Below are 14293 nucleotides of genomic sequence, written 5' to 3'. Positions count from 1 at the left end.
CAGTCCATATTGCTACTAGGTTTCTGCATATATGTAACTACAATGTGTGTTTTATCATTCTTATATTGTAATATTAATGTTTTTAATAGGCTAACTGAGCTGATATACATAGCATAACATGACATAATAAAAACACAATGTTCCATATTGTCATCTGTGGATTTTTGTCCCATTATAGGCTACATCTTTGTTGCATGGTGTCCACATACTTAATAAAGTAATAAATCTAGATAATGTTTTCCATAATTCGTGCATGAAAGGGTTAACCTAAAGCAAAAGTGTATAATTCTAAATGCAATTTATGGCTTTCCAATCGAACCAGCTTCTTCACACACTTTAAAGAGGAGTCATGGCGATCTCTAGTGGTAACACTTGAGCACTACACCTGCATTTTCAGCTTAACCTGAGGGGGAAAACACAGAATAGACATTATCTAGATCAACAGTGCGTCATACGTATTAGTCGAATTTTTAAATACTGAATTACATTCTCAAATTTTAGGCTATCGGAGAAGAAAACCACGCGAAATTAAATAATCGCGACAGAATTCGCTGTTGCTAGGGGCAACCGGCGAAACTTTGTATATCCACAAACCGTCGGGTCGGATCACTGCGGCTCATTGCGGTTGAGACGCCTTTGTGAAGAAACCTGATTTTTATTTCCTGCAACACAACAGCCTTGAAAGATTCAACATGACATCTCCACGGAAGATCCAAATAGACCTCAAAACGATGATCAAAGACACCAAACAGGTACGTTTGAGAGCGCGTGACGTTCATACAAAACTGTTTACGCCCATTTCATGATCTCCGACTGTCATGATCGATTAACGACTGTTTTGATTTTGCATCTGTGATGAAATCGTAGTTTGAAGCATAATTGCCTGAAGCAATAACAAAGCAACTGGTGGTGCATTTCATTACTGGCCGATGTCGTATTTTGTAACTTAGATTTCACGTCGTTTTTTATTTAATTTATGACTATTACTTGAATTTTAAGGTTTTGTTTCATAATATCTGAGACGTCATACTCAACTTGCAGTTTGTGAGCTTTAAAACCAGGGAAAACATACCGGGGCTAGTTGTCACATTTTTATCCCAATGAATATTTTCATGGGTTTATGTTTTTTCCTCTGGATCCAATTTCAGTGACACACACATTGAAGATTTGGAAGATTTCCATCGATATTGACCTTTTGTAATAAATTGACCCAGTGGTGTCACAAAAGGAAATCGCATCAAATAGCATATGCACGCAAAAAAATGTAATGTAACTTACAAAAATATTGATTTGGCCAAGAAACATTACAGTTAATACACTGTAACATAATATTTATATATTTAAAACACGTGACAACTTACCACAACAACAACTAACGTTACCCTAGCCTAAAAAAATAAATAAACCAGATTAACCTTTCATTTAAAATCTACCCTCATAATATATTGACGCTTGCTTGCCATGTGTAGCCCAGTGTGGTTTTATTGTGGTCAATAAAACCAGGTGATAAACTCATGGGCGCTTTGCCAGAGTCACGTGATTTCAGTAAACGAGACGTTATAAGTTATAACTGCTTTAAATTTCAATGGTTCGCCGCCTGGGACGATTAACGGCACAATATGTAAGATTTTTGGATTAAAATATCCAAAAACCACTAGAACAATGTTATATATGTTGTTGACTTGTGTACTTGGATTATCCCAAATATTCCCAAGAATGTTTACATCCAGAGAAATAAGCTATTTTAACCAGGACACGGAGCGTGTCCGTGCGTCGCCAATCAGTAATGTCATACCGGTTGTGTTTTGAGGAAACCACGGAAACACCAAAAACACTTTAATATATTATGTGTTTTATTAGACAGGTGTGCAACTGTTTGTCATCCACAGAAAACGAATCATTGTTATATAGCGCAACACAGTTAGTCTTATTGTTTAAATCTCGGTCTTGATTTACTGATATCAGTCTAGCTTACTACAGTGTGCAACAAGTGTCTCAGAGCAGCTGCAGAGCGAAAAATTACATATTGTGGCTTTAACTAATGAACCAGCTAGTGTATATATGTTTTTGCCTGATCTCTGATCGATTTTATACATTTGTAGACATTTTTGTTGACACATTTGTATAATTAAAAGGAATTGCAGTTAATAATCTCTTATTGGCCTGAAGCTCTCCATTAAAGAACAAGAACAATTTAATAACACATATTATATGGACACTTCATATTTAATGGTATTAGCTTAGTTGTTAATTGCATTTAATAGATTACACTTTCAATAAAACATGCGTTTGTAAAATGTGTTCATGCATGTTTGAGTTTGCGATGCATTTACACGTTCTGGCCAGCAGAGGTCACTAGCATGTCGCGTGTCGAAACAGTGAATCATTTTGCGAAGCAATTGATTCAATTGATTCAAACCATCAATGCAGGTCACAAGTATTTTATTTTAATTGTATTTTTCCTATTAAAAATAATAGTAACAGTGGATATCAAAAATAAAAATATCGCTTATAAAATAGGTCATTGATGAACAATTACTAAAAAATAAAAATACATAAAAAAAGCAAAAACTGTCACAAACAAGGAACATACAAACAGGAAATAGACCTGAAAGCAGCATTCAGTAATGAAAGCTAAACAAAGACAAACCCCAGCCAGAATAATACACATTTTTAAAATGAGCACACAACTGTATCGATAAAACAATGCTATAAACAAATTTCCTGCTGGAATGGCAGAAAGATGGATCCAAAGCACCATTTCCCCTTTTGCCTGATGTACCTGGAAACACATCCATGGAAAATACTTCAGTCATTTTCCCTAATGCCAGAGCTGAATTGGTCTCTAGTAAATCTGTTATTATACAATAAATGCACATACACACACACACACACACACACACACACACACACACACACACACACACACACACACACACACACACACACACACACACACACACACACACACACACACACACACACACACACACACACACACACACACACACACACACACACACACGTTTGTTTTTGTGAAATGTGAGGACATTCCATAGGCGTAATGGTTTTTATACCGTACAAACCGCATTTTCTATCCCCTTACACTGCCCCTGCCCCTAAACCTAACCCTCACAGGAGACTGTGCAGTTCACTTTCTGTGAAAAAAACCTTGTTCTGTGTGATTTATAAGCATTTTGAAAAGTGAGGACATGGGGAACGTCCTCATATTTCACCCTCTTTTTGTAATACCTATGTCATACCCATGTCATTATACACATTTGTGTCCTGATATTTCACAAAAACATGCCCACACACACACACACACACACACACACACACACACACACACACACACACACACACACACACACACACACACACACACACACACACACACACACACACACACACACACACACACACACACACACACACACACACACACCTTTTAAATATATATACACATAGTACTTCCTGTTTCCTTATTGTTTGACACCCTGAACAAGGCTTGTGTGGGCCAATACACGTCCATGCTTTTTTAAAAATTTCCCTTAATAAAGTCTATTAATAGAATTAAATACTATATTGACAGAACTAGTCTTCAAATTATTAAACTGTTTGGTACATTACATGCCCATCAGTGTGTTTAAGAGCTATTATAAAAATATGACACTGAAGTTTCTGTCACATTCACAACAAAAATATTTCACATTTAAGGCTTTTGAAAGCAGCATAAAAACACTTCTAAAAAAAACCTTTATTAGTCTTTTAAAACCCTTATGACAACTAGCATGTGTTTATTTTATTTAGTTTTTACCTTTGCTGTTTCTAGTACTGTTTCTCCTTCTTTTGCTTTTCAGTTCATTATATTGGCACTGAAAATGAGAGAAATTTAGATTTTTGCTTTAAATTATAAGAGCCAGTGATGGACCGATAAATTATCCAGGCTAATATTTGCCATTTTGAGTCATTCTGCCAATAGTTTTGTCAGTGCACAAATATTAAAATATTTTCTTTGGAGTATTAAAGTGTTTTTTTTATTTAAATTAAACAATTTTGTGCACATTGCATGTACTATCACTAATTAATTGTATTAATAGGTATTACATCAGCCATTGGCAAAATCTCTCTCTAAATGTCATTATCAGGCTTTAAAAAAACAATATAAAGTGCAATCTCAGTCTCTAACTTGCTTCTTAGGCCATTACAATTAAGCAGAATTCTCTTGCGTTGTTGAATATCATTAAAACGGAAATTAAGTTGTTTTAGCAGAGATTTAATCCTGGATCTTTAATCTTTCTTATAAGGATATGGATGATGTGCACCAAGCCCTGGAAAAACTCCGAAGTCTCTCCCAGGAAGAGAGGACAGAGGCAGAAGTGCTGCGTTCAAGAATCGACGAGCAGTCGACGCTCATCTGCATCCTGAAACAGAGAGCAGACGAGATGCTTCTGCGCTGTCAGGCTCTGGAGAAGATCAACACAGAGCTGGAGAACCTGAGAGCCAATGTGCAGGTGGAGCTGGAGAACGAGAGGAAGAAATCCGCCCTGCTGGAGCAGAGATTCATGCACCTGGCCTCCAACCACAGAGAGCTGATCAACTTCAAGAACGAGTACAAAAGCCAGAATGCGAAGCTGGAGAAAGAGAATGAGAGACTCAGAAAGGAAAACGAAACGCTTTTCAGCGAGGAAGTGCAAGAAAAAGAGGAGAAAATCCTCAAACTGACCCAGGAGCTCAAGGATCTGGCAGAGCAACATAAGATACTAGAAACGGAGTATCAGTAAGAAATGGTTCTCAGTTCCAATCTGTTCTGGAAGTAAAAACCTCATTGGTCATTTTTTCCATAGAAAAACAAATACAAACTATAAATATAACTGTAACTATAAAAAGGTCATGCTGTGCCCTTTCACAAAGACTTGATTTTATTTTTGGGGTCTAGGTCTATGCTTAAATGTTCAAAATACATTATTTTTCACATATTTTACATTATTGCAGCTCCTCTCCTCCCAGTAACGCTCCGTTAGTTTCCATCTCTATGAAGCCCCTCCTTCTGAAAAGCATAGTGTGCTCTGATTGGTCAGCTTGATCAGTGTGTTGTGATTGGTCAGCCGCTTCGAGTGTGTTTTGAAAATGTCACTACCTTTACCATAACCATGATTTTCAACACACTACTAACTCAACCAAGCATCACTCTTTTTTCTCCATATGCATTTGGCGTGAATTATTGAAATGAGGAATATTGTGACGTGTGCATCAAAGACTTTATATATCGGAAGACGGTGCACAACAATTATTTATGAATGGGAGAAAGTGCAATGCCCAATATGGCGAATAAGCCCCGCCTTCTAAATGAAAGAGCCAATCGTTGATTAGTAAAGTCATCTTGTCACCGCAGCTGCTGTTAGAAGCTCCGGTTGCTATAGAAACAGGCAGTGTTCTGAGACACGCCGCATGCACATTAGTTTTGTCCAGGCTGGAAAACGCAATTTTCTTGTCATGATTCGAGCGTTTAGAAACAACATTTATAACACAGTTGTCAGATTTCATTGGTGAAATTGAATCATAGGCTTGGCAAACATTCAAAGAGAAAGGAGCTGCACTTGCATGCCCGAGAGGCGTTTCAAAGATGGCTGCCGAGTGAAATGACTTGTCTTAAAGGGACTTTGGTGTTTATTCCCGGAAGAAAACTCAAGACTACAATGGAGGCATTTTAGAAGTTCAGAAACAGTGCGCACTGATATAGAGAATACCTTTTTATTTGGAGTGACTTTGAAACTTTGCATTTTTCATGCTCAGCAAAGACAGCAACAATACACAAAAGTTGAAAATGTAAAAAAAGCATAATAGGACCTCTTTAAAAAAAATCCTGGTAAAACTACACTAACATAGCCTGACAAGCCAGACCCACATCAAGATGTTGGGTCTGGGAACACACCATTGGCAGGGCTCAATCCAAGGGGGGATAAACGGTTGTCTTTCAAATCCCCTCTGCACGCAATAGGATAGCGCTACAACCAACCAGAGCAACGAAGAAGGTGAAGCGGAGCTAGTTGACAGATTAAACTTTGGCCGTATCCGGTCGGCAAAACTCTGAACACATCTTCCTTTCTTAAGAATGACTTCAGTGCCGTTCTTTGTTCAAAGAAAAGCTTAACTGCAAGTCTTCCAGAGTCGTGGCCAAAGCCGGTTCGAAAGACCACTGTTCGCCAGCTTCTTTAGTACCATGCGGAACCGCCGCAACTCTGCCGTCATTATGTTAAGCCCGCCCACCGACTCTATACACGATGTGATTGGCCTGACCAGAGTCTGGTTTTTCCAGCTCGCAAGCCAACGGAGAGTTGCTAGACTACCCTGGCTGCAAATTAGATTTGCTGCCGCTAGGATGTGTCTAGATTTCTAGGTTAACACTAACATAGATATTCATAAAAACTTCACTTACATAGATATTCATAATCCGGAAGAGAGATCCACTTTAGTCTTTTTTTAAATACAATTTTCTTATACTCATACTTAGTACCAATCGATTCTTTTTAAAAACTAATATGGAGAAATTAATGGGAAAAATACTTCCAGAACTAAGGCCGCTGAAAAAGTGGACTATTACTTTATATCATTCAGTGAAACAAGTACAAAAAGTACATAATCTTTATTATCCCAACAGGGAGAAAACAACAGGTTTCCAGATTAAACTGAAAGAACTGATCAACCTCCATCAGATCAAAGAGGCGTCTCTGAAGAACGAACTAAGCGACACACAGAAACAGCTGAAGAATGCCGTGGAGATGTGTGCAGGTACGCATTCAGGATTTTACCAAAACAAACTACTCTAGTAATAAGAATCATAATTGTAGTTTTCTGCAGATCAAAACAAGTCAAATGACATTTAAAATGGTGGTTCTCAACTGGTGGGTCACAACCCAAAAACAGCCGGCAGGTCTGTTCTGATGGGATTGTGGGAAAAATGAGTGCAAATATTAAAATGCAACTAACGAAATCATGCATAGTTAGTTTAGCAAAATAATTAGGCTTATCAACTTCTTATTAAAGAGAAAACATTTGTTGTTGACATCAAAGATTGTGCATCCAATCAAACTCTAAAGTGTTTGGTTTAAATTGATCTAATAAATTAATGAATTAGGGGTTCAAGTCCGTAACACTGAAATCCTATTGTAATTGTTAGAATTTCTAAGGATCAGCATTCTCCCCTAAAAGTGATCAGGCAGACCAAACCATAAGTCGTAGAGATTTGTAATTGTGAGGGATGGTAATACCCACACATCTACTAAATCACCAAGGCTCGCCCGATCGGACTGATGGTGGCGCTATAGCGATCAAAAGAACGCAATGGCTCTTAACTCCTAAACTGTTTGTCGCAAGCTCAAGTGTTTTATATCGCTGGAATCCTTGGCTCAAGACAAACAAAACACACGTCTCTGATTCGATCAGTCTCATTTCGGGTATTTTGGATTTTCCAAAAAACCTACTCCAGTCAGGTCCACTTAAGTCAAAAACTTTTAGTCAACTTTTTATTGACATATTTTGCAACAAAATTTACATTTGGCAATATGGCTCTGTTCTAAATTCCCCATTCTTTTCATGAGCTCCATGAAAAGCCAAGACGGGGAACAGCAGCAGATTCTGGGGACAACCTCCCATTTTTAAACTGTTTAAACATTTAGAACAGAGTATACATCAATGACAACAGAATGACATTGATTAAGTTAAACACTGGGGAGGATGTGGGTTGCAAAGCAGCGTGCAGCAGAATCAGCCAAACAGGCAGATTGAAGTGAAGCTACGCTTAAAGGCCCACTGAAATCAAAATAAAGTTTTTTAGCTTTTAGTATGATTATCTTAGCCTTAAGGTTATGAATAAGCTGGTGTGTTCTAAAACAATGACAAAATTTGCATTTAGGAGATAAAAGCATTAAAAACTTACAGTCTCTCACTTCCGTTAAAACAAATCACAGATTTTGATGACATCATCGCAGACTTCACCTTCTCATCAAATCTTCTGTCCAATCAAATGCGCTCTAGAATCTGAAGTCCCGCCCCCTGCATTATAAATAGACCCTGAACTGCGTCTGAAAACATTCAGTTGTTCACGCATTTACTATTTTCTACATGGTGAACGGCACATAGCGCACTATAAATGCGATAGGAAACGATTCAGACAGTGTAAATATGTTTTCAATTGAGGCGAATGAAGTCTGGGTTCACGATAGTTTCACGCACACCGCACATACATAGTCTAGACCAGAGCCGTTGACTACAGACACGAGAGCGCAGCGCGGATCATATGTGCGAGTCGGCGCAGACAACAAAACATATCGGACGCATTTAAATGCTGCACAGAATGCTGTATTTCAAAGAGATATGAAGGAGATTATGATGATAAACGGTTAGATTCGGAGGAAACTGGCTTTAAAAAAACAGAAAGGCTCTAGTCAAACTGTGGGAATAACGAAACGCTATTGGCTGTTTCAAAAAAGGGGAGGAGCTGCTAACAGCTGGAGCCGTTTTAGGGGAAATTACGTCAACACATTGAATAATGCTGCGCGTTCCAAGGCACTTCGGTGGGCCTTTAAGTAAGTCGCCCTGTTTGAGAGTTACCAATTGAGTGCATAGGAATCGTATCAGCTGATATGGGCGGGGTTGGAATTTTTCCAATCAGCTGATAGCGGAGCTTGACTACGTGGCCTGAACTAACGTAGAATGCTTGATTTTTGCAAAACTAGTCCTAGGTTTTTCACCCAATCGGAACCGAACCAGTGCAGAAAGATTCTCTGGAGTCTGATTGTCAATAAAAAATGTTTTTTTTAAAAGTCGAAATTTCAATTCACATCCGCCAAGGAGACGCCAAAATGTCCGAAGTGGGCGTGGCCACTTTGACTAAAAAGGCTATCCCTCTTGAACGGAATAAGATAATTTCACCAAACTCAGTACACTTACTGTATGTATGGGCTCGTGTGAAAAAGGAAGAGGCGACTAGCCACTTGGTGGCCCTATTAAATAAAAAACAAAAAACATGAAAATGGCTATAGCTACACAACAGTCAGTCCGATTGACTTGAAAACTTGGTCTTTGTCCAAGGTGCCATGATCGTCTACGAGGACATTGGTGTATCTAAAAAACATGGCCATCATCGGCCAATGAAGTACGAGCGACTGTCAGACAAGGTTAACGGAGGGCGAACGGTACGAAACTCGCTGGTCCTGTTTGACTCACAGCCCTAGAGACTTGTGAGAAATTTCAAAAGAAATCTAAAGTAAATTGCCTGTTTTTGCTGTAAATGGTCTTTTCCATCTATGATCTAGGTGGTTACAGGCTTGCTAAATAAATGCGCTTAAAGGTCTTAAAGCGCATGAACCCTGAGAATTGCTGCTCGCAGCTTTATTTAATTTCAGTGTTTGATTTTAAAAACATTTTTGATACGGTGTTGGGTCGTCACATGATGTTAAATGTAAAATGTCCTTAAATAAAATCAGTTGAGAAGCACTAATTTAGATGTGGGCAAACCCTGAGCTTAAAAAAATGTCTCTTAATTTGTGTTGTCGACTAGTTGTTACTGGCACTGATAGACACCTCCCACATTACTTTCTGACAGAGTTGGATCTCAAACTAAGACAAACAAAGGAAAAGGAATCAATGAGAGAGACAGACACTCAGGAGAGACTGGAAAAACTCATGAAGGAAAAGGATGAGCTAATTGATCTCTCTGTGCAGCGGGGAAAAGTTATTCTGGTAAGCAATGAAACAAATGTTCAGATTTGACATGAATCATTAGTTACTTTACTGTATATTTTCAGATTGAGACGTAATGATTTCATTGCAATGTGTTACAGGACAAGCAATCAGAAATCCAGGAGCTGGAGAGAAAAAGGCAGGAAGCTGAGAAAAGCAGACTAGATGCAGAGAACAGGTATGAATCTCAAAACACATTTTTAATCTGTCAGTAAGATTTTTATGTTTAATCAATGGACTTTTAAGGCCAGGACACACCAAGCCGATGGTCGTCCGTTGGGCAACGTTTGTGAGCGTTAGTCGGCTTAGTTCTTTCGGTGTGTTATGCACTGTTGGCTCTAGTCGGACACCGTTGGGCCGATTTAGCATGTTGAATCGGCATGGGGACGTCGGTGAGAGAGAGAATTCTGATTGGCTGTTCAAGAGGGTACAGACAGAAGGCTGTTATAATTTTACGTCATCTTAACTGAGCATTCCAATGCATGAATATTTTTATAATAACATAAGCTGACAGGAATGAAGAAAGTGATAAGTGTGATTGATAATTAAAATGCTAAGCAAGTGCTGCTTTTTTACGGTTTGTATATCTGCAGTCCTAGTTTCGGTTTCCCTTTCTGATTGACGAAAATAGACTATTGATACCTACTGATTTAGACAGTTACTTCCTTATACGCAGATGCTGAACGCACATGCTAGTTGACAATCGCCTTTAGTTCTTTTGGTGTGTTCAAGCGCAGCTTTTTGGCCGAGACACAGCCGACGCGATGCGACAACACAGTCAGCTTTCGTCGCCACTAGTTCTTTGACATCGGTGTCCTAGGCTTTAGTATAAATAACACATGCCATCTGTTTTAAAGTGAAACTTTCATAATCATTTACACACCTTTAAGTTGTTCCAACCCTGTCAAACCGAACATGTCAATAAGCTCTTCTCTGATTGGTTTGCAACAGCGCATTTTGTGAATTTTCTTCTCAAGTTGAAATTTTTCCACTCAAATGCGGAAGACGCGTTTGAGGCAAATGTCAGGACAAACGCGTCACCCACTTCGCGTCATTCGCGTCGCCCGGTGCGAATTCGCGTCTGTTCGCATCTTTCAATTGACTTTGTATGCAATCTACTCGCACAAATAATTACATTCGCATTTGGTGTGCACACTTCATAAGTGAAAATAGCATATTTTATTAGCAATAGATGCTATGTACACTAAGTGAGTATAGTGATATATTCTATTTAGACTATGTAAAAATAGCAGTATTTTCTTTGCAATAAGTGTAATATTTAGACGATATTTATACTTATAAATAGTGGCAGATACTATTTGAACCTCAGTGTTGTTGTGCATTAAATGGTATGCAATAATAACAGAGTGTAAATGATTATATTTATTAAATGGATGCCGCCTTATTGGAACAATAAAGCCCTCCCTACACCTACCCCTACCAGGTAAACACTTTATTATTAAACACACATTAGACACTTTATTTCCCCGTTTTGAATATTTTGTTCATTTTTATTGAAAATAAATGCCTTTCCGATCTAATATGTGACCCTGGACCACAAAACCAGTCATAAGGGTCAATATTTTGAAATTGAGATTTATACATCACCTGGAAGCTGAATAAATAAACTTTCCAGTGGTGTATGGTTTGTTAGGATAGGATAATATTTGGCGGAGATACAACTATTTGAAAATCTGGAATCTGAGGGTGCAAAAAAAAATCAAAATATTGAGAAAATCGCCTTTAAATTTGTCCAAATGAAGTCCTTAGCCATGCATATTACTACTAATAATACATTTTTGACATATTTATGATAGGAAATTTACAAAATATCTTCATGGAACATGATCTTTACTGAATATACAAATGATTTTTTGGCATAAAATATTTTTTTAGACCCATACAATTTATTGTTGGCTATTGCCACAATATACCCGTGCGACTTATGAATGGTTTTGTGGTCCAGGGTCACATATATGATGGGAAAAGGGAGTAGAGCGAGTTCGGCAAAAGGCAGATTCGAACCTTGGAACCATTTGTGTCAGAACTTAATGCCACACGCCTTACACTAACTCCGCCCACTGACGTCTGGTTGGGTCAGACAAAATTATGGAAGACACTGGCTTGTTTACAGTAGCAATGGTGTAGGGGACTGTAAACAAGTGAGTTAGTGTAAAAAAGCATTTGCCAACAAGGTGGGCTATTTGCACTCAGTGTAAATAGACACTCTGAAGTAGGCATTGAATAAGAGGCTGTTCACACAAAACACCTTTAAAACTTTTTTTTACTTTTTTTTGAGTAAATTTGGTGAACTAGTCCTTTGCCTCTATCACTTCGTTTTTGCATTCGCAAATGAAATGATCCTTGTCCATAAAATAATGCATTATTGGCTGTTTGTCTTTCTAATGTTTTTTTTAAAATCAGGTTTGAAAAGGAAGCAGCAGCCGTGAAGAGCGAGTTAAGGGTGAAGGAGCTACAGGATGCCTTAGAGAGGGCAGAGGACACCTGCAATGAGTTGAAAAAGGTCTGTTAAAAAAAGCCTGTATGTAAAATTGGACATTGTGGTCTCAATGGCATCTCAATGTTTTTACATCTCACACTTTTAGGCGTTTGAGGCATTTAAAAAGCACAGCAGTGAAATGCTTGAGAAGGAGAAGGATTTAAACTGCAAACTTCGCCACATGGTCATCTGAGCCATCCATCCCATTTCCAGTGCATTTCTACCATAAAAGTCAGTCATTATAAAGCAAAACTCATTCACTTCCTGCTCTGACAGCTGAGCTGGATCATCGCACTTGGATTGTTTGTATTTAATGAACCAGAAGACAAGGATAAAGTGAGAACGTCTTCCGTTAGTAGAGGGTAGTGTAATGTGTTTCTGTAAGGGAAAAAGTGGGTTTGTTGATAGTTTGCAAATAGCTTGTTTTGGCCGAACTGTGAATCTTTGAAATAAAAAAATAGCATTTTTAAACCTCAACTGTGATTTCATCGCATAGGTTCTTGATGGTAGAGTTGTCTTGATTATTGGAGAATCACCTAAACATGACTATTTGAGAAATCTCTGATCATTGTAAGCTTTGAATACCAGTCAAATATTGCCTTCAAAATAAGGGAATTTTAAACACATTTGGAACATTTTGAATAGAATTTTACTTTTTTTTAGCTCTCTCCGACCAAGAATATTACATCATATAATTCTTATCAGATAATTAGATAGGATGTTCAAAGTTAAAGGAAAAAGGAACATTTTCATTATTTACTCTCTCTGATGTTATGACACAAAAAACAACACGGTCTCACTCCTTTTCGTCACATATTGACGTTTGGTCAGTTCCTTTGGCGCAACTCTGCCGTCATTATGTTAAGGCCGCCCACCGACTCTATACACGATGTGATTGGCCTGATCAGAGTTTGGTTTTTCCAGCTCGCAAGCCAGCGGAGAGTTGCTAGACGACCCTGGCTGCAAATTAGATTTGCTGCCGCTAGGGTGCGTCTAGATTTCTAGGCTACGTTACGTCAGCTTTGATAGTGAAATTGCATTGGCTGTCGTATGTCTCGTGACCAATTGCGTCATTACGTCAGCTTTGATTGTGAAATGTCATTGGCTCTCGTGTCATTGGCTTCATGCTAAAGTGTGTATCATTTGAATGAGATATGACTGAGTGGAGTGTGTGTTCACAGAGCGGCAGGATCATCATTTCAGCGATTAAAACATTAAGATCAACTCTGTTCTTCTCATAAAGATATCATATGACTTCACAAGACTTGGAATGCAACATGAGTTAATCCTTTTTTACTTGTATTTGCCTGTTACGTGTTTAATATTGTTTAGAACTGGGTATGGTTTAGGGTAGGAGTGAGGTTAGTTGCTCCAAAATATAAAACAACTGACCTCAAATGGAGTACCCTGTGTGCTAAAAAGTGAGTCCGAGGGGTCCTGACCAAGCGTCAACATGTGACGAATAGGAGTGAGACCGTGTTGCAAAAAAATATGGTTACACTTTAATTTGATGGTCCACTTTAGACATTCTACTAACTACAAGTAACTTTGCAATTACATGTCAACTAACTCTCATTAGAGTATTAGTAGACTGTTAGGTTAGGGCTAGTAGAATAAGTTTACATGTATTTGCATAGTTACTTATAGTCAGTAGAATGTCTGTTGAGGAGCATCAGAATAAAGTGTTAGCAGATATTAAAGGGCATATTGCAGGTTAAATTTTTTTTAGATTAATATATAACCTTGTATGAAAATACCATATGAAAAGGTAATGCAGGATTTAAAATGTTTTAAAAAGACATGAGCAAAAATTTAGTAGATAAAGTGGCCGTTTCGTTGGCAGCTTGGAAAAAGCGTTTTTTCAACATCACGTCATATTACGTCACGAGAGGGAGTCGCTGGCCGAGCTCTGCGTTGGCTCAGTGCAGAATAGGTTGGTATTCAGTAGAGTCTGTGTATTTTCGGTAGTTTTTCTATTCCAATTTATCATTGTCATGTTACATTATTGTGTCCAGCCTGTCTGGACATCGAGTCTACAGGTTTCCT

At 38.2% G+C, this 14293-nt stretch overlaps 1 protein-coding gene across 1 annotated transcript; it reads left to right on the top strand.

Annotated features, from left to right (window-relative positions):
- Positions 1-417: 417 nt before the first annotated feature.
- On the top strand, positions 418-14293 carry LOC307129673 (coiled-coil domain-containing protein 89). Its single transcript, XM_079822295.1, has 7 exons — positions 418-752; positions 4311-4783; positions 6665-6795; positions 9611-9747; positions 9849-9925; positions 12172-12271; positions 12354-14293. Exons 1-7 carry the CDS (start codon positions 693-695, stop codon positions 12438-12440), a joined length of 1065 nt encoding a protein of 354 aa, XP_079678421.1. The 5' UTR covers positions 418-692; the 3' UTR covers positions 12441-14293.

The sequence above is a fragment of the Gobio gobio genome, assembly GCF_949357685.1.
Source record: "Gobio gobio genome assembly, chromosome: 7".
NCBI classification, from domain to species: Eukaryota; Metazoa; Chordata; class Actinopteri; order Cypriniformes; family Gobionidae; genus Gobio; species Gobio gobio.
The sequence above is the reverse complement of the archived record's forward strand: the minus strand, read 5'-3'. Positions and strand labels throughout refer to the sequence as shown.